This window comes from Ptychodera flava, chromosome 22 (assembly GCF_041260155.1).
Source record: "Ptychodera flava strain L36383 chromosome 22, AS_Pfla_20210202, whole genome shotgun sequence".
NCBI classification, from domain to species: domain Eukaryota; kingdom Metazoa; phylum Hemichordata; class Enteropneusta; family Ptychoderidae; genus Ptychodera; species Ptychodera flava.
Window position 1 is genome coordinate 26655415 of NC_091949.1, and position 20590 is coordinate 26676004.

At 35.7% G+C, this 20590-nt stretch overlaps 1 protein-coding gene across 1 annotated transcript in view; it reads left to right on the forward strand.

Annotated features, from left to right (window-relative positions):
- Positions 1 to 5585: 5585 nt before the first annotated feature.
- The window catches only part of LOC139123066 (polycystin-1-like protein 3), a 28607-nt gene continuing 13602 nt past the window's right edge, over positions 5586 to 20590 (forward strand). The window contains exons 1-5 of the mRNA XM_070689036.1: positions 5586 to 5845; positions 15285 to 15500; positions 16584 to 16796; positions 17813 to 18052; positions 18221 to 18460. Coding sequence (XP_070545137.1) covers positions 5713 to 5845; positions 15285 to 15500; positions 16584 to 16796; positions 17813 to 18052; positions 18221 to 18460 — 1042 coding nt within the window. The 5' untranslated portion in view covers positions 5586 to 5712. The remainder of the gene's footprint in view (positions 5846 to 15284; positions 15501 to 16583; positions 16797 to 17812; positions 18053 to 18220; positions 18461 to 20590) is intronic.

Genomic DNA, 20590 nt, shown 5'->3' on the forward strand with positions numbered 1-20590 from the left:
GGTCTTGAAAAGTCTTGAGAATGACTACTGCTGGAGTTTAGTAACACACAAGAGACACGATCCCAAAAGTCTGACTAGAAGCTGTGCACGTCCCTTTTATAAAGGCATATAAGAACAATCTAGAACTTTTATTGACATGCTAATTACTGTTCTAAAATTATCTCCCTTACACAACTAATCAACTTTCCAGAACATTCCAAACATGACTAATTGAATTCAAGGTTGTGAGGTCATTAAGGGCAGTGACCTTGAGAATGTTCTAGACTAATTGAACTCAGGTCATGATGAGTGTGGGGTAAATGACCTACATAACACACCCCCTCTTCAAAAAAAGAAAATTTTCAAAGAAAAATCTTTCTTTTACAAATGTAATCTTGAAAAGGATTTAAGTACTCAAATTTTGTTTTACTCTAAAGTAAAATTTCTTGAAAGTGAACAACAATAAAATTTCTTGAAAGTGAACAACAATAATTTCTAAATACGAGAGAGACAGTCTGCAATTAAATTGTCTCTGCCTTTGATATGTCTAATGTCAAGATTAAACTCCTGTAACATTAAACTCCATCTTAGCAATCTCTGATTTTTGCCTTTAAATTTCTTTCTGTCTTTCTTCCATTTGCAATTCTTTTTCTTTCATTTCCTTTTCTAATTCCAATTTCTTAAGCTCCAAATCTGCCTGTCTCTCTTTTTCCATTTGTAATTCTTTCTCTCTCATTTGTAATTCTAGTTTCTTGATCTCCAAATTTGTCTGCATTTCTAATTCTAATTTTCTGAGTTCAGAGGTAGACTAGGGCTCATAATCTTTCAGGGTGGATTCCTCAAATTGGCCTAAATCAACTAGATGTTTGGCAATACGGTACTGTATTTCCCTCTTGCGCATAGATCTTTTAACTTCTACTTTAAGGAAATTTGCCAGTGCTATGAGGTTGTCTTTTCTGAGGGAATTAAATGTGTCCTGATCAAGGTCATCCATAAATTCGTCTGGTTTAAATTCCGCCATGATTGAATTTCGCTGAGTTCACAGTATACAGTAGTTTTGAAAAGGCTGTCAAAATGTTGTCAAACGGCTCAAAATATTCGTATCCCGGACAAGCCCCCAATTTTGTTACGTGCAGAGGATACGAACAAAAGGGTGAACTCAGCAGTTAACGTTTAAACAAAATTTATTACGAAATAAAACTAATTGCTAAGTCAGGGATAGAGTACAGACTTTAAAAGTGTACAGACTACTTATCTCAGCTGGACGGCAAAGCTCCAGTCTCAGAGTTGTAACAGTCAGTTGGATGAATGAACAGTCCTTGCAGGCTTGAAGATGCATAAAGTCCACAGTATAAATCCAGCGTTGGCAGTGAAGGTCTTGAAAAGTCTTGAGAATGACTACTGCTGGAGTTTAGTAACACACAAGAGACACGATCCCAAAAGTCTGACTGGAAGCTGTGCACGTCCCTTTTATAAAGGCATATAAGAACAATCTAGAACTTTTATTGACATGCTAATTACTGTTCTAAAATTATCTCCCTTACACAACTAATCAACTTTCCAGAACATTCCAAACATGACTAATTGAATTCAAGGTTGTGAGGTCATTAAGGGCAGTGACCTTGAGAATGTTCTAGACTAATTGAACTCAGGTCATGATGAGTGTGGGGTAAATGACCTACATAATAATTAGCTGACATGAAAATGCAAAATATCTTTCACCAATATATAATAGTTGTCTCATCAATATACATAGAAAGTTTCATGAACTTTTGTAGCGTCCACCCTGACTTAAGTTATTTGATATGCAACAATAATACCTGATGAACTAAAGTGTTAAATGACTTTTAATAATGTTAGATCATAGTATCTCCAATGTACATAGCAAGTTAAGTTAACTGTGATCAAGTCATTTTAGATATATATCCCTAATTAGAAAACAATTGCCAAAATGCAAATTATTTTTTTGGATATAACAAAATGCTAAATGATTTTAAATAATGTAATTTCACTGTATCTCTCATGTACGTAGCAAGTTCCATCAACTCTGATCCAGTATATTAAAATATATAGCACTAATTAGGAAGAGGTTTTAGATGGCTATACATACAATACTTGATAATATTCAAAAATGTTTTATAATGGTATCTCCAATGTTGAATTTCGTCAAATGTGTTCAAGTCAATCTAGATATATCCCTGATAAGGAAAATTCATTAAACATGCTACGTAACAATTAACTTACATGCCATCTCTTAGCATCTTTCACCGCTGATATATCCTAGTGTGATCAACATTTGTATCAATACTGATAAAATTGTGTGAAGCCATTGTCAATGTATATTTGTTTTTCTGTAATTATTTACTATGCAGATAAGCATAAAGTATGCTTCCTCCAAGAAATAATCAATTTTTGACATTTGCAAACTTAATCTACGTACTAGATTTGAATTTGTTCCAATAAGCCTTTCTTGAGATATCGCGCCAACAGACAGACAGACAGACCGACACACATACATACATACTGCAATTGCTGCGACACAAGTTCACGTGTGTGAAAACATGAGTTAAAATGTGGTCACAAGAGAGGACATCATATCGGCATGTTGTGTAATGACTTGTTCATTATGCATGAATATAGTGGTGACTACTATTTTTAATTTTGATGCATCGAAATTAGTGGCATGGTGAAATCGAAAGCCGTTAGCTAGCTTATACCTCGGGGCATTCGTAGAGTGTAAGCTAAGGAAAAAGGTGATGGTGACCGTGTTACCTATTTAATGGCATTGCAGAGTTTGTCTACACACCTTAATGAGGGGTGAGATAAGCAGTTACGCTTGAACAAGATCGTTGTTGACACAGTTCCCACTTGTTTATGGAGAGGATAATGTCCTTTCCATTAATTGAGTCTGTGATTAAAAATACTGCGATACAATGGCCGAGAATAAGTACAATGGTGGTGATAACGTAAAGCAAATCTTTGCCGCCACCATAATACTTGGATAATGGATTTGGAAGCAACATAGCCGTCAGAATGGTACCGCAAAACATGTAGACGTGGATTTGTATAACATAGATAGTAATCCTTGTACAAAGTTTGGATGAAATCGCTCCAGGCATCTCTGAGAAATTTGCGTGAACGCATGGACGCACGGACCCACTAAAAACGTTTGCACGGTGACCCACGATATTTTTTCTTGATTTGAACAGAAAATCCTTGAAATTTTGCTTGAGGGATGGTTGTCCTCATATTTGATTATTCCAAAATTATTGCCGTCAAACTATTTTATTAATACCGTGTCACCTACATCAATTGATCGGGCGATCGATGATGACGTCATAATTATGTTACTGCGAGCACAAATAAAAAGGGCTAAAAATATCAGATCTTGCCATTATCGTATACCTTGCGGATAATGATGGCGGGGTCAGAGATTATAAATATATACTCAAGTAGACTCTAAAACCAGATGAAATTTCCCTTATGACACCGTACATATCTCTGTCTCTCTCCCTCCCACCACTCTCTGTCTGTCTGTCTGTCTGTCTGTCTCTCTCTCTCTCTCTCTCTCTCTCTCTCTCTCTCTCTCTCTCTCTCTCTCTCTCTCTCCTCTCTCTCTCTCTCTCTCTCTCTCTCTCTCTCTCTCTCTCTCTCTCTCTCTCTTATATCAGTGGATGAACGTGCGTTCCCTCCACGGCTATGCTCAAATATTTGTCAATCGTAAAGTAGCCATGCATGCTATTTTACAGAAAAACTGTTTGAATCTTAGAATCTATTGTCGATGGTAAAATACTAAGTAGACATCTTCAATAGCATAATAATTTGTCTAAAGTTACTTCAACATCAGTTTATAATCACGCTACCGATTTGGTAACATTTTAAGACAGTTATTTTTCTATTCAAGTGTTGTAAATACGGTCTCTACAACACACTGAAGAAAATTATTTGAGTTTTCACACTAAAATAAACAAAAAAGACAACTTTATGATTCAAAATCAATAGACATGAACTCCCTCGTGTACACCCTGTAGAGCAGTAATTTGTAATTCTTTCATAATTTGTAATACTGCAGTAAATTGTAATAAAATTTTGCGGTCATTTGTAATATTGCAGTAAATTAAACTTTGGAGTAATTTAAAATAATGGAACTAGCGCTATTTGTAACAAAATTTGGAATAATTTGTATTAACAATCACTGCAGTGATTTGTGATAAAACTTGGGGTATATTATAATAAACCTTTTTTTATGTCCGTGTCCGTGATACTCTCGAGTTTCATGACCCTCTGTTGATGTTCAGTAACAAGGGTTGTTAAATGATCAAGTTCTTTGATATATTTCGCATTAAAAGTAAAGTATAGCCTAGACATTGCTTTAAAATTGAATCTGATACTATGAGGTGACCATTATATACATGCATGCATGCATGCATACATGCATGCATGCATGCATGCATGTATACATACATACATACATACATACATACATACATACATACATACATACATACATACATACATACATACATACATACATAGAACATACGTTCGTACGTTCATACATACGCACGTACGTACGTGCATGTATGTATGTATGTATGTATGTATGTATGTATGTATGTATGTATGTATGTATGTATGTATGTATATAATACTCACCTCATAGTATCAGATTTAATTTTAAAGCGTGCGTATGTATGCACGTACGAACGTATGTTCTATGTATGTATGTATGTATGTATGTATGTATGTATGTATGTATGTATGTATGTATGTATGTATGTATGTATGTATGTATGTATGTATGTATGTATTTATGTATGTATGTATGTTATATTCCATGACTTTTGTTTAGTGTCTGATTTTAGTGAAACGCATTGTCTGTTTTAATGAAGATGTTGAGAAGAAAATCCAAAGACCTAAGTTCTACTGCTTTCAATGGAATATACTTTAGAGCTTTTGAATTTTTAGTAATTGGTCATTAATATTAGTTTTACAGGCTTGTATTGTTTCTGGAATTTGAACATAAAAAAACGCAAAATTTAGAAAATACGTACTTGAACCTAAACCCATACTCTTTCTTGCATCTGCGACATAGGTGTTATTTGGTAATGTTTACAGTGGAAAATATACTATAACTTTACCATTTCCAAATAAAAGATTTTGAACAAATTTTCGATACCTTGCAGAACTTCGGAAAGTCTTCCAATCATTATCAATCTTAAGGAAATGCAAGGGTTATAAGCCTGGAAAGGAGCCAAATTTTTGCCGTTTGTCGCGAAATTAGGCTTCTTTTCCGCCTGGTGTACAATATAATCAATAAACTCATTGATTCTTTAGGACGAAACATCAGTGTGCTGTAGCCCCGCATAAAGTATTCAAAAGTCTATCTCTTGTACAGTATATATGAAGAAATAATACAGTTAGGCTATAGACCAAACCCTAATGATGTAGTCAATCTGAAGCTGGGTTCGGTTTAGGTAGGCTGTCTCCAGTAAGTTCCTTACGAATGAAATGAAAATAGTTGATCACGCCATCGTCATTGCTTCACAATTGTGTCAATTTCAGTTTACTGAAAATGTCAGTTAATAATAAATTCACTTTAATAATGTCGGTCATATGAATATTTATGAGTGTCACGAATAAATTATCATCTTTTCCTCTTCCTGCGCTTTTGACATTCGGACGTCGACATGGCGACTACTGACGGTGGACATTGATGTGTCGGAGACGGCAATGCTGTGGTGCTTCACCAAATGCAAAATTAGTGTAACTATCATTAGATGGATCGTCATGACAAGCTGCAAGGTTAATGCTTTGTTCTTCTTTGGGATTGCGGTATTCTGTCGAGTTTTTGGAACTCAAACAGGTATGAAGCGCTCAGTGTTTGACAAATTGCCTATGAGAGAATATGATCTTAAAATCGTTTTAAGTACTTGCTGTCTTCAAATATCGCTGATGAACTTCTTGACATGCCTCATCAAATCATGCCATCGTTAATGTACAATGATATGAATATGAACAACACTCGCGCGCCTAAATGCCTTACAACGTTCAATAATCGCCAAAACAGTGTCACAGTTGTATCAATATCACACAATGTATCCGAATCGACCAGTCATGGTGGCAAAAACAATTGATATCTACTCAGGAACTGGACAGAAATTACAGGGAACGCAGGGCTGGTGTTTTGGGGCGTGAGGTGGGTTACTATATTTAGCGAAAGCATATTTGAATGGTCATGAAATTTCCCGCATGCCTCTGGGGGACGTCAACATATTTTTCGCAACTATCACTACAATTAGAAGGCAGAATGTGGCCGAAAAAGTGCTTCACCCAAAAATATCAGATCATAAAACATTGGAGTCTATTGGGCAAACTATTAAGAATTTAACCCTACAAAACAAGCTATATCTGTACAATTATATATATTTCATAATAATCCTTACAACCCTGATACTGCTTTTGCGGACTGTTATCGTACGGTGGAAGGGCCTGAACATGCGAGGGCCCGTACGCCGTACGACCAACTTGTACGGCCAAATTGATATAAATGTACTTGTTTATTAGAATATGTGCTTGGATGAGCAGATGTGAACAACAAATATGATATTAGAATTTAACCCTTAAATATTAATTAACTTTTCATGGTCGCCTATGGGTAAACCTTTAAACATTTTTCCTCTACCAAATTTGCTATATATGTGAATTTATGTCTACGTTTTTAAATATCGACTTTAAGGCTATAATAAGTTTCTTGATAAACAAAATGATGCTCTCTGTACAATTACAAGCCAAACTATAAATGCAGGTAAACATTACAACTATTGTCTCTTTTGATTTTGTGATTTGTGATCTCTTTTTCATCGCATTACTTGAAACCTTGCATAAAAGTGATTTTTGTAAAGGTTAAAACGTATTCTTTGAATGTCCAAAGGTAAATTATAAATGGCAATAAGATATTATTGACACGTACTGTGACTCGCAAGGGAAGGGTCACTGGTTTTTTCGGCATGAAAATTAGGAAGGTCACTATTTTTTGCGCTGCGAAATTTTGAAAAATACCGACCCTCCCCTGTTAGTTCTGCCCAGTCCCTAACAACATCGTAAGGCTTTACAAGTAACCAACTGAGGTCGAATTGTCCACTTCTTTTTGGTGTTAAAGTCAAACGGTCATATCACTTTTATAAAAAGCTTGTTTTTAACAAAAAGGAAAGTTTGCAAAAAGACACAGCCAGACGGCAGTGTCATATTTCACGCAAATTTTTAACGGCGATATATATCTTGATGTTCCCTACTCTAAATGCAATTTCCATTCAGCATTCCTTGCTCTAAACTTATGTTTCCCAAATGGTGTCTCATTAAATTAGTTGAAGTTTCATTGTCCTATCAAAAAAATGCTGCTCTTATAAGTTGATATCTTATGACTGTAAACTACACAGCTTGACCAAAGTTAACAAGTAACAAAATTCCATGCAAGCCACTTCAATGGTTCAAAACTTGAATATTTATGTGACCAAATCTGATATTTGTGTACTATATATCAAGGTTTTTACATCGAGTCATGTGGCAAGAAAACAACTTTTTTGCCATCTTTATTTATCTGTGTCTACAGACGTTTAAGAAGTGATTCTGTACAAGATTAAAACCATTCCTAATAAATTGAAAATAATTGAACAATAGTAAGGACACCAGAATCCAAGTTATCGTTCCGAAGACCATTATTATGCCCTCTGTTTTGTTAACTTTCTGTTTTGTGGATAATTTAACTTATGATAGAATCTATTGGCAATTGTAAAATTCTGGGTAGGCCTCCGGAATACCTCACTTGTAAATGGATTAAATGCAATCGTAATGTATTCTATTTCTACGCTTCCATTTTATAAACGCTTTCACTATATATATACACACACACATTACGTACATACAGTATATATGTACACATATGCCTCATGTACAGTATGATGTAAAAGCATGCTATGAGCAATACTGAAATGATGCATTGAAGCTCCAGCATCTCCAATTGCAAGCCAATATGCATTCAAGTCAGACACAGCTAATTGGCTTCGACATTCACAAGGACGCTAATTATGTTTTAACTATTAATGAAGATAATCCAGATCTTACTAAAACGACTGGCGTACCTCCTGGCCAATCATATTCTCCAAGGAAAGGAAGGCCAGCCTCAGCAATACAATGAAATGTAATAACGGTTTAAGGTCTTAATTGGATATTCAAATTATTAAATTTAATCGTAGGACGACTGCAATTATTTCTTGTTGTGCGTGAAGGCCCAATTATATTGCGGTACTTGACTGTTATGTTTACGACTTTTATATCGGGACGAAAATCTGGATTTTTTTTTAACAATAAGTTTTAAGAAATACATGATCACCTCATGTATTGTAATAATAGTCAACTAGTTCCAATCGTTTAAAGTAGTTTTCTACCACCAAATATCGCCAATGTTCTTCTCAACATGTATTCAGAATATCAAAATATGCCGTTGTTACTGTACAATGATATGTACGAACAACAACCATTTCATGCCTAACAACGTTCCATTGTCACCAAAACCACTTGCCATGGTACAACAAGAAATTAATGAACGCTGCTTTTTATTTCTTTTATCACAGAAAAGTGTCTATTGCTATTCGTTGAATGCATGGCCTTCATTACCCAACAAAATACTGACATAATTATGCAGTGTGTATTTCAATACAATGATATGGTTCCATAAAAAAAATAATAGCTAAGCACGTCATAATTGCATTATTTTAGATAATTACACCCTTGATCATCTTATTAATGTTTGATCGTTTTTGGTACATTCGTAGAAGTAATTTACATTTCTGCAGACAATTTGACTCTGTGCATGGTAAAAAATATTATGATAAAATATTCAAGGTATTAAGCCAGAATATATCCTAACTTCGACAAAAGTTGTGAAAACATTTTATAAATAGATATATTCTTATTTTCTGCTGCAGTAGACCTTGTACGATGACACACTTTTGCTCTACTGCATCTGATAATTGTCACTGCATTAGTCTAAGATCAGTTACAAGCAAAGTCAGTTTAAAAGTGCTTTTCCACATATTTCTCCTCTGATAAACTTTGTTGTCCAAGGACTTAAACAAGATTTTCTTACAGTGAGGATTTAAGGTAATTCTTCTTATTGTATAAGTCACTGACTGTTTCAGTATGTGACAAACTATGGGCGATCAGAATATCAAACACTGGCCTATTTAATATGCACTTGCAATGTAATTAGAAGCATTTATCTACACCCGAAGGAGTATATAGTGATTTTGCTTAGGCTATAGTCAATGTTGCTGGAGAGTATTTAGTCCCATAGGTGCCTTCTTGTTGCTTAGGCGTGGTTATTGCTTACTGCCCTATATCATCACAACCTTTAATCATTATTACAATATACTATAAATGTAAATATGTACTTACGTAACGAAGAGTCACCTTGAAGTTTTTTCATCTCTAAATGTGTGTACTGGAGTAACCAAAGACCTGGGTACTTGTTACTGCTGTGTTTGTTTCAATATGTTTGATGTAGAATTTTTCAAAAAAGGTAACAGCATTGAAAATATTATTGTCAAGGCTATCAAAGGTGTGATAAGTAATCTAACCGTGCTAACATTACCGCCTTTACAATAGATAATTCCTGATATATACATTTATTTGCTGGATGGGCTTCCAGAGCATTATGTACCTCTTATGCAACTTTAGAGACAGATATTCTGACTCCCTATTTTCTCCAAAACATTTCTAATCGACCACTGGTGGGGACTTATTTTGAAGCTCCTGGACTATTTAAACTTTTTACCATTTTAGTTTTGCGCAATGTAGTTTTCCCCATGAAGTTAGCATAGTTAGTTGTTTTGTAAAGCGATAGATGTGATTCCTGATCACTGTTGGTTGATGTTGGTGTACTGGTACAGGCATCTTAATGTACAAATTAAATGGGGTTCTAGATTGAGCGAATCAATTACGGTATCTGTAGGCACTCGACAAGGGGGGTTATCATCACCCTTTCTTTTTAACTTGTTCTATCAAGGTCTTGTTGATGAACTCACGGCGTGTGTTGGTGGCATCAATATCAGTAATGTTTCTTTTAATGTCTTTTGTTACGCTGATGACATAATGTTAGCTAGTCTAACCAGCACAGGTCTTCAAAATATGATTAATACTGCTCAGAGATATATTACAGAACATGGTTTACGCTTTAATCCAAAGAAAACAGATTGCGTTATTTTTGGGGGTGTAATCTTACTCCTCGTCCATTTTGGTCTCTGGATGGAGTAAGACTTGCTGAATGTGAAAGTGTGAATTATCTAGGTGTTACATTGTCATCTCTTAATACCAATGTACATATTTTGAATAGAATTAATGCATGCAGAAAGGCATTTTATGGTTTTCAAGGTGCCGGCTTCCATAATGGTAATAGTAAATATGATATGCTTGCCTATGTATGGAATGCTGCCATTAGGCCAGTTCTGACGTACGGTATTAACTGTGTACATGTTTCCAAATCTTCTCTGAGTGAGGTTGAAAAGACTCAAGCTAAGTTGCTCAAAGCTGGTTTTGGTATTCACAAATTTTGTAGAAGCACTCAGTTCCTAAAAGCGCTCAATGTCATGACTATTGAAAAATCATTAGAGATAAGTTCTCTTGAACTACTGAAATCAATCTTCGCTGACAATTCACGTGCTCGTTGTTTTTATTTGCATCTTTTGAACATGAATTTTCGTGGTAATCTGAACGGTCACACGAATTTACTCTCACGTGTTAATAAGATTTGTGCAAAACATGATGTTTCTTTCTTTCGTTACATCTTCGATAAACATTATTCAAATTCTGTATTAAAAAGTATGAAGACTTTTCATACACCGGATGGATTAACGGACAGTATACGTCATCTTTTATTGACAAGAGGTGTACATAATAGGCACATTCTTAACATGTTGCTGATGCCGTTTTAGCTCTGCTCTGCGTTGTTTTGTTGTATTGTATCTTGTTATTTTTGGTATATTATGTATTTTTTCTCTTCTTTTTGAAGGCTAAATAAATAAATAATAAATAAATAATAATAATAATAGGGATGGCGGCCATTTTGAATTTCAAACATCGGTCAATGTCTGGATTGTCTGGGTTGGAAACGGTAGCCGACTGGTTTTGTGTGAGGCCTAGCAGCTAGGCGATGTTGCCGTGAGTGTGTTGGGGTTCGAATCCCGTTCTGGTAATAGTAAAAAATATATTTCTGGAAATTCATGTCTCTCGTAAAAAGTTTGCAATGTGGCCCTTATTTTTATCTAGATTTAATAAGAGTATTGCTGAAAGTTTCCCAAGGGAATGTTTGAGCAAAAGTTTAAGTATTTCACTTTCGACGGGCATACTACCTAAACTCGAGCTTTTTGTCGTACAAGATCGGACTACTGCATCTCCACTGAGGTCTATTTTCATTTACATTTTAGTTTGAAATATTAAGTCGGAGTCACAAGTGTTATGTAGATCATTTTTTCCTCACACTCATGACTTGAGTTTAATTAAATTAGAACATTCCTAGGGTCACTGTCTTTCGTGACCTTGAAATTCAAATTAGTCACAGGTGGAGATGTTTTTGAGTAGTGATTAGTATATCAATAGAAGTTCTGGACTGCTCTTTGACTCTTATATAACTATTAGTATAAATACTTGGGCAGCGTGGTTTCAGGCAGACAATTTTGGGATCTTGTCACAGACGTGTTACTTCTGGACTTTGGAAGCTCCAGCAGTAAAGAACTTTGTCTCACTGCCACGCTGGACGTAGACTTTGCACTACCGTGGACTTTGCATTCAAGCCTTCAAGTAAGTCAAAGGACTGTACACTTTGTCTCACTGTATGACTCTATTCTGGAGTGTTGTCGACCCAGCCTGAGATAAGTAGCTTGCGACTAGTTTTACTTTCTTTTTGGAATAAATTTTATTTTTAAGAGAAACTGCTGAGTTCACGGATTTTTGTGGGTTTTTTTATTTCACGTAATACAGGTGATGCCGCTTTTGTCAAGACTGTTACTGATGAAAGCATCAAGATGAGGTATAAAAGCTATCAAATTTGTTAAGCACGTATACAATATTGAACGGAAGTTGTGGTGTGAAATTTGCACTTAGCTAAATGATTGTTTTCGACCATTAACAATGATAAGGAGAACAGTAAAGAATAGCGAAGGTGCAAACATCGGCATCATCTACTTTCGATTTTATTCTGTTTTTTGAAGACACGTTTTCTCTAGACCTTCAAAAACAGGATAATTCGAAAATCGAGCCCTATTACATTCACACATTCTGTCGAAACTGTTCACCGTCCCATCGATATTTGAAGTTGACAACTGCTTCCGTAACATAGCTCTACTTCTGGCAAGAGACAAATGCATTAGATGATGTTTATAGTATAGAAATGAAATCTAATATTATACAAAACAAGACATCCACCATCTAGATTTTGTGTATTGTACAGAATGTACACGTTGTGCAGTCTCTTGTCCAATCACATAGGGTTTGTGATGTTTTATCATTTCTCCAGTGTTTGAAAGAAGGTAGAATGGCCTACCACCTGCGGAGCTCATTTTGAAGCTAAATACATGCAATAACATTAGAAACCTGTCAGTGTTCCGATTATCAGATGCTCTCTTTATCAATGTAGTCATTTGATATTAATTATCAGATGCTCTCTTTATCAATGTAGTCATTTGATATTACCCTGATGAACAGAACTGCTCGATCTGGTGTTTACCCCTTGGTTGAGGCATCACCTTACCGTGCTTCATCTGCCAGGAATAAAGACAACATTTTCATTCATGAAATTATTTCCTTATCTCCCTCTCCGACATACCATGTAAACTAACGGCAGTTGCATGGTTTTGTATTTCTGAAACATGATAAGTTTCTGGTGTGAAAACAGTATCATTTTCAGATGATCAGGCTTTGTTGTCGCTCTTTAATCTGATATACACAAAAACTGTTTTGTACTTGATTTTAATACTAATTTTACAAATGAATGACAATTTTGACTGACGTTAATTTTCATATCAAGTCAGCATTCATAAAATGTACAATCTATTAACGTATTTACTCTTCAACACTGACTTCGGAAAGTGGCAGGCGCTTTTCGCAAAACGGGATTGTGCATTATTCCATAAAATATTTTGCTACAATCGATATCATTCAATTCAATTCGATTCGATTACTTTATTTTCTACAAATTCATTTAGAAATTTGCCTTCAGGATCATCAATTACACATGAAATAATAAACATGGCAAGAACATTCTATAGAAAGGGACGCTATTATAATGTGAAAAGGCTTCAAACACACGCTCAATAGTAACATAGATACAAAAATTGAAGCAATTGCAAATAGAAGAGACTAGAAACTGAGTGAAAATTTGAAACATTTACATCGAGTGGGAGTTTGAAATTGAAACTTTTTGCGGAAGAAATTATTTTTTGAAGATTGTTTTAACATGAGGGACCCCATAACGTTTCCTAACGGAAACGTCTGGAAGTAACTATGAAGAGGGTGTTCAGAATCAGTGACATTATTGTGCACATTCCTTTTAACTGCTGAATGGTGAAGGTTTAAAGGAGAATTTTGACGACAGTCAATAATTTGTTCTCCCATCCTCACAATACGAGAAAGTTTAGCTTTATTTTAGACAGTCACATTGCCAACATACCATAAAATAATTATCATTTTTATGGTATCATGGCAATTTGACTGTCCAAATTTTATCATTATAGGTTCAAATACTCTCAATGAGGAACCTGTACACCGTTTGTAAAACATTTTGACTCACATTTTACGATTTCTATTTCTAACATCTCGGTTGCAAATGTTGCTAGTAGCAAGTACTCAGAGGACGAAATAATATACTAATAATATACAAAGCATGTGAGTTGACGGACGAGAAAAGTCATATCACTTTTACAGAAGTACCCTCCAATAGGTGGAAATGAATCGAAAAAGTTGGCAAACGTTTGACTTTGGCAGGTACAGACGTTATAGGGGGACTACTTAATACCAAGAATATTGTCATTTTATACTAGAAATCACATATGTTGTAGCTTGCAAAATGCATATTCCCAATCTACTTTTTGAGATAATTAACATTCAATCATCCATTACACCATGATTTTGAGCTCAACACATTACGTTTCATACAAATTTGATCTGTTATAAGAAAACAATAGCCACTCTTGATTTTAAGTATTCTCTATATTCTTTCATCCTCATTCTTCCAGCTACAACAAATGTGATCTTTAGAAAAATTACTGTATTCTTGGTATCGGGTCGTCCCCCACCTTAAAGGGACATTTGCTGTAACCTATTGCATTTGTTAAATATTTTATTTTCTGTGTGTCAACAATTGTTTCTTGTTTTAGCCCTACATAAGCACATACTTGTGCATACATACATAATGACCATTGTTATTGTTGACAGATGAATTTCAGTCTGGACTTGATTGGAGATCTCTTTTCAACAATAACAACGCTGGATGTTCACCGTATGGTCTCTGTTGACACGTTAAATACTGAACATTTAATGACATAGGGATCCGTATCATGCGATAAAGTTATAAAATTATAGATAATTGAAGTTTGCGAATAGCAAAGAACATAATATAACTATAAATAAAACTTTACATGAAGTTTATAAATTCGAACTAACAAAGAATATGTCTTAATGCTAGGGTATATACGCACGTGAAATTAGAGGAAAGTTGACAATTTCAGCCCGAGCAACTTTCCCAATGTTTATGAGCTAACCAGCATCCATGTATCACGCGACATTTAACGAAGATTCATGCTGATAAATTTGTCGTCCACTACAAAGTACTGATACGTGTTACTTTACAGAAAAAGCTGTATGTATATAATTCTCATAGTCTCAGACACAATGTATGTGGCTCTTGCCGAAGACTCATAACCCAACAATAAAATGAATGTAACACTGCAGACTACATAGTAACGATAATTGCAGCTTGTTACATTTTACTATAAGATATGAGTCAAGATAACAAATTGGTCGCAATGGATTAAAAGATTAAACATTGCCAAACCGGTGCTGACGATGTATTCGACATGTTTTATTTGCATTTGGTTTATTGTGTCTTTCCTCAAAAAATTAATATGGGAAAGATTGTACTGAAGAAAAATGAACTGGAATGAAATGCAATTGCCGCGGTTTTTTACAAAATGCACCTTTCCATGTTTTATACCTTTCACTGAATTTGTCAATTTGTTTTATTCTTTTGTCAGGGAATGAGAATCTTGCCTTGAACGAAGAGGCCTCTCAAAGCAGTACTCAACGTATCGCAGAAGCCTCTCTGGCTGTCGATGGCATAAAAAATTCTAATTATGATGCAAGGTCGTGTAGTCACACAACTCCTCAGGATGATGCTTGGTGGAAAGTAAACCTAGATCAAATGTACCTGATAACTCGAGTCAGTATTACCAACAGAGAAGACTGTTGCGGTAAGTCGTCTGAAAGTGACATTGGAAGATATTTTAGCTTTATAAATACCAAATAGCTGACTTACACATTGTACTTCAGTGACCTTGCTTATGATAGTGTATTTGGTCTATTTGATTTCTGATACTACTTCTTGTTTTTTCATTCGGATTTCTACTCCGCCGTACCGTGCGCTGATGAAACACCATTGAAACGCTTCAGTTGATATGAATTTATGAAGACACGTCCATAGTTGTTTATCCTGTCAATTATTTTGTATGGCAGTATCTGATGCAGGCAAAAATTATAATGATGTAAAAGTAACATAGTTATTAGTTTTATTTCTATTCGTAATATATTTTTATTTTCATAATTTAAATATATTGTCATATTGACATGAAATCCAATATGTTAGCTGGACCCATTGCGATATGGTTAATCAAGGTTATATTCTTTTAATTGCACTGTCATCAGTTTCCCACAATTAATCGAGTTGCAATATGGACAAAATAAGCACCATGACATAGGATGCGCGATGACATTGGGACAGCGTATGGCTCCATGGTAAAATGCAGTATTTTCCTGATAATCTTTTAATTATACATCTTACATTCGTGGCATGGGCGTTACATGGACCGAGCATTGACCGTTATTGTGCAATGTCAACATTTCTTTGACCTATTTATGGCGCAAATATAGGACGATATCTTAGACTTCCTGTGAGCTACACATACAGAGCGTAAGATATATTCTGTCAATCGCCAAGTATACCCTTATAACCATTCAACGCTTGACATGCGGAGACAGCCGCAGAATGCACTGCAACGGTAAATGTTACGGAACGCATGCTCCACACGGCTTTTTAGTGGACGAAAAATTGTATTGTTCTCAATTGTAGATGTAGGACAATAAAAAATATCTTAACAATATATTGCCGAATATCTCTATGTTACGATTAGCAGGTCTTTAAAAGCCACAACTTTGAGTACGGAAGAGGTGTAGGATGTCATACCCAGTCTGCCTTGGTAACTCATAGAATGGTGTAACCATTAACACATTCAAGTAAGTCATTGAGTACATTTAATATGCCATAAATTTCATTTCAGGTGAACGTCTAGAGGGTGCTGTTGTGCGTGTGGGCATTGAAATGACTATCGCACACAACAGGATGTGTGGTGCTGCACTCAAATTGAATCAAGTTTACCCGAATCCTGTAACTGTTGATTGCGGTGGGTGGACAGGACGCTTTGTGAGTGTGCAGCTTGAAGGATACCTTAACCCCCTGACACTTTGTGAAGTCGAGGTTTATGGACATAGAGGTAATGTACGCAGTAATGGTAACGTACAATATCAATCCTACATACGCCTGATTAGATTGAGAATGAGCCAGGGCGATAGATGCCTTTGGAAGCTAGTCAGAAGCAGAACACAGCCGTAGAAAGTACAGCTCCTACTATTCCAATTGATCTTGTAGGATGACTTGAGCAGGGACAACACGGAATAATAAAATACTATACCCTTTTGTTGTAAACCTGTTTTATATTATGAGTAGTTTTAGCCCTACGCTGACGAAGCCTTTTTACAAGTAACCAAAACATTTGTACTTGTTGTGAAATGGCTTTCAAAATTGATCGGCTAAGCCCTTGAGAAATGTAACGTTGCGACAATTAAAGAGAACCCACGTGCATTAGAGGTACTAATTACTACTGAATACGCCGATCGACGTTCGCTGAAAAAAGTTACGAGGTGAAATATACTGAAAACTTTGTGAGAACTCAGTGAAGATTGTTTAATTCACATCGTCATATATGGTTCCATGTTGAGCGCAACTGAACAAAAGAAGGAATGTTGAGTAAGACGAACTACTTATCGTCATAAAATGCTGATGGTATTACATTATTATAACATGCACAAGGCAAGTTTGACGTATCTGTACAAAATGTATCGGGACTTATACTCTTGTCGTTGGTCAGAATAACCCACGCCTATGTCATCAATTTTGGTGGTTCTAACTTTTTTCGCGTCGATCTTCTATGTGCTCGTCGATGTAAACAAACAACATGGTGACCAGTATTTCTCCAATGCCAAAGAAAGCCATGGAACAAATGCATATGCAAAACAGATGACAGATTACCGTCATTTTTAACCTTGGCGCTAATGAACTTAAAACGTTCTATATTTTATCATCGTAATTGGATCATAGGACGTCAGCGAATATGATTGAGTTGTACTGCTTGTAAAAGTGGCCTTACATATGTGTTGGCGTATTTCTAATTCTACTAGGTCAAGATCGTTTCATTTTGTAATCGTCTCATCTTTATGTGTTCCATCACAGATACTGAAAACCCGTCCATCAGCTGCCCAGCAGATGTTAACACAACTTCAAATATTGGAACTCCCTCAGTGGCTGTGCACTGGTCACTTCCACATGCAACTGACAATTCAGGGGATGTGAGCCTTTCTGGCAGTAACCATCCTGGAAGTAACTTTACCATTGGAACGACGGTCGTGTCATATGAAGCCGCGGATCCGTCTGGAAATAAGGCTTCCTGTTCCTTTACTGTGAGAGTGAAAGGTACGGTTGTATTCGCATGAATACATTTCTATCATACGACATCAGTAAATATGATTGAGTTGTACTGCTTGTAAAAGTAGCCTTACATACGTGTCGGCGTATTTCTAATTCTACTAGTCAAGATTGTTTCATTTGGTAATTGTCTCGTCTATATATGTTTCATCACAGATACTGAAAACCCGTCCATCAGCTGCCCAGCAGATGTTAACACAACTGCAAATGTTGAAACTCCTTCAGTGGCTGTGCATTGGTTACTTCCACATGCAACTGACAATTCAGGGGATTTGAGTCTTTCTGGAAGCAACCATCCTGGAAGTAACTTCACCATTGGAACGACGGTTGTGTCTTATGAAGCTGCGGATCCATCTGGCAATAAGGCATCCTGTTCCTTTATTGTGCGAGTGAAAGGTACGGTTCTGATAAAATTCATATAAAAAGGTGACCTTCGTGATTGAGGAAGTTTTAAATTAGCATCAAGTACAAAACATTTTGTAGTAAGTGAGGGTAACGCATTGTTTGACGATATAAAAATTTCTTACTTTTGTTAATAGTGCATGCCTTTATAGACTTGATGTGTAGACTACACCTGCAACTAAACTGTACTACGTGGTTAATGTTGAGAGATTCAACAAGATTACAAAGAACGAAAGCATTGAAGACTACAGAAAAATGCAGTGATACCTTATATGGTTACAACGTTGTCAACGTATAAACACAGTGTTTAGATTCTTTCCAATGTTTTCAGTGTCTTGACAGAATAAATAGTGCTAAGGCGTTTGGTTGTCAATGAATCAATATTTTCTATACGATGATTTACGGAGAGCCATTTGATTTGATTTTACGACAATGAGAGAGGACGGACGAAATTTCTTTTGTCTAATATTTAGCATAGATTAGTGTTTATTCTAAAACATGTTAATAGTTAGGTACAATTCCTTACCTTACCTTACTTTCATAATAACGTGGCGGCACCTATACTCGAGGAAATTTTGCAATGCACTGTTTCGTTTCCCATGAAGGGCCAAATGTAAACGTATGTTGGAAAAGATACAGCATTGCAAAATCAGCAAGTCGCTTTTCCTTCCAATTCTCCTCTTCCTCGCCTTCCTTCTGTTCCTCCTTAGCTCCTCTTCCTTCTCCTACTTCTTCTTTATAAAGACGATACTCGTGTTCGTGAGAAGTCTGATTCATAAAGGTTGATGAAATTCGTGAAAATGTAAGTAAGGATGTTGATGAAACGTCTGATCAGCATATGAATACTAATGAAATTAACATCTCAACTTTGAGTAATACCTCAACGTCGACTCGCTTTGTTGAGAACAATCAGGCACAATCACAGCCCGCAGACGAAGTCACATCTGTTGATGAAAATTATGAAATGGAACTACCTCATCTTAGTAAAAACTTTGAATCCAGTGACGTCAAAGACAAGGATAAAGATGATAATTTTGATGCATTCGTCCATGCCGATGAAGACAGGGTACCTGCTTCTCCTTCTTAAATATATATTCCCTTCAACTCCCGTGCTTTCTTTTGATCCACGTTCATCGGCTTCGCTTCAATTGCTTAGTCTCAATCCGTAAATTTTCCTGAAACTCCATTTTCAGACGTTATTGTTGGCCTTTCAGTTCCATTCTCCCAGAAAAGTTTCCCAAAGTGAGTCTATTTGGGATGAGAACATCAAATTTATTTGATGTTCTCAGCGAAGTTTCTTATCGTGATAATGAGTCTATTTCTTCTAAAATGTCTGATTTGTCAGAGTTTCAGGACCAGATGCAAATTAAGCCTTCTAGCTTACTTGAGTTTTTAAAAGAAATCAAAGGTTCCAAAAATATGATAGAAAAATGTTAAGATTGTTGTTCAGATTTCAAAGTTCTCATAACGTCATTCATAAACTTATACAAGTCAGATCTTGTCACCAGTCAACAGAGATTTTGTATATTCATAAACTTGTAACTAAGTTACAAAAATATATAAGACAGTATAAAAACTTGGCAATTAGTAAACATGGAAAGTAAAACCGTTCTTGTTTTTGCTTGTCCTGTGATGGCAAGTATTTCAATTATTTCTTGGAATGTGAATGGTTGTCATGATTCTTTAAAACGGTACAACACCTTGGCTCCGTTGGAGTCTAACTATTTCACTGATTTTTTTTATTTTCTACAAGAAACGCATTCTACAGTGCTTAATCAGGCACAGTGGCAAGTCGTTTGGCGGGCGCCTCTTTGTAATTCTGCTGGTGTTGCCAGTACTTTAACCGCGAAACAAAAATGTTGATGTTGTTTCTTTCAAAAGTGTCGTTCAGGGTTGTTTACTGTATTTGCATGTTAAAATTGATGGAATTTACTATTATTGGCTCAATGTTTTTGCTTCTGTTAATGGAGATGATGGTTCTAATTTCTTTCAAAGTCGTCGTAAATTTCTCCTTGATTTTGATCTTGACAATGACAAGTTTGTAATAGGGGTAGACTTTCATTGTATTCGTTCTCGTTTTCAACACTCAATGAATCTGACACTAATTCACAGTTTTTCTTATCC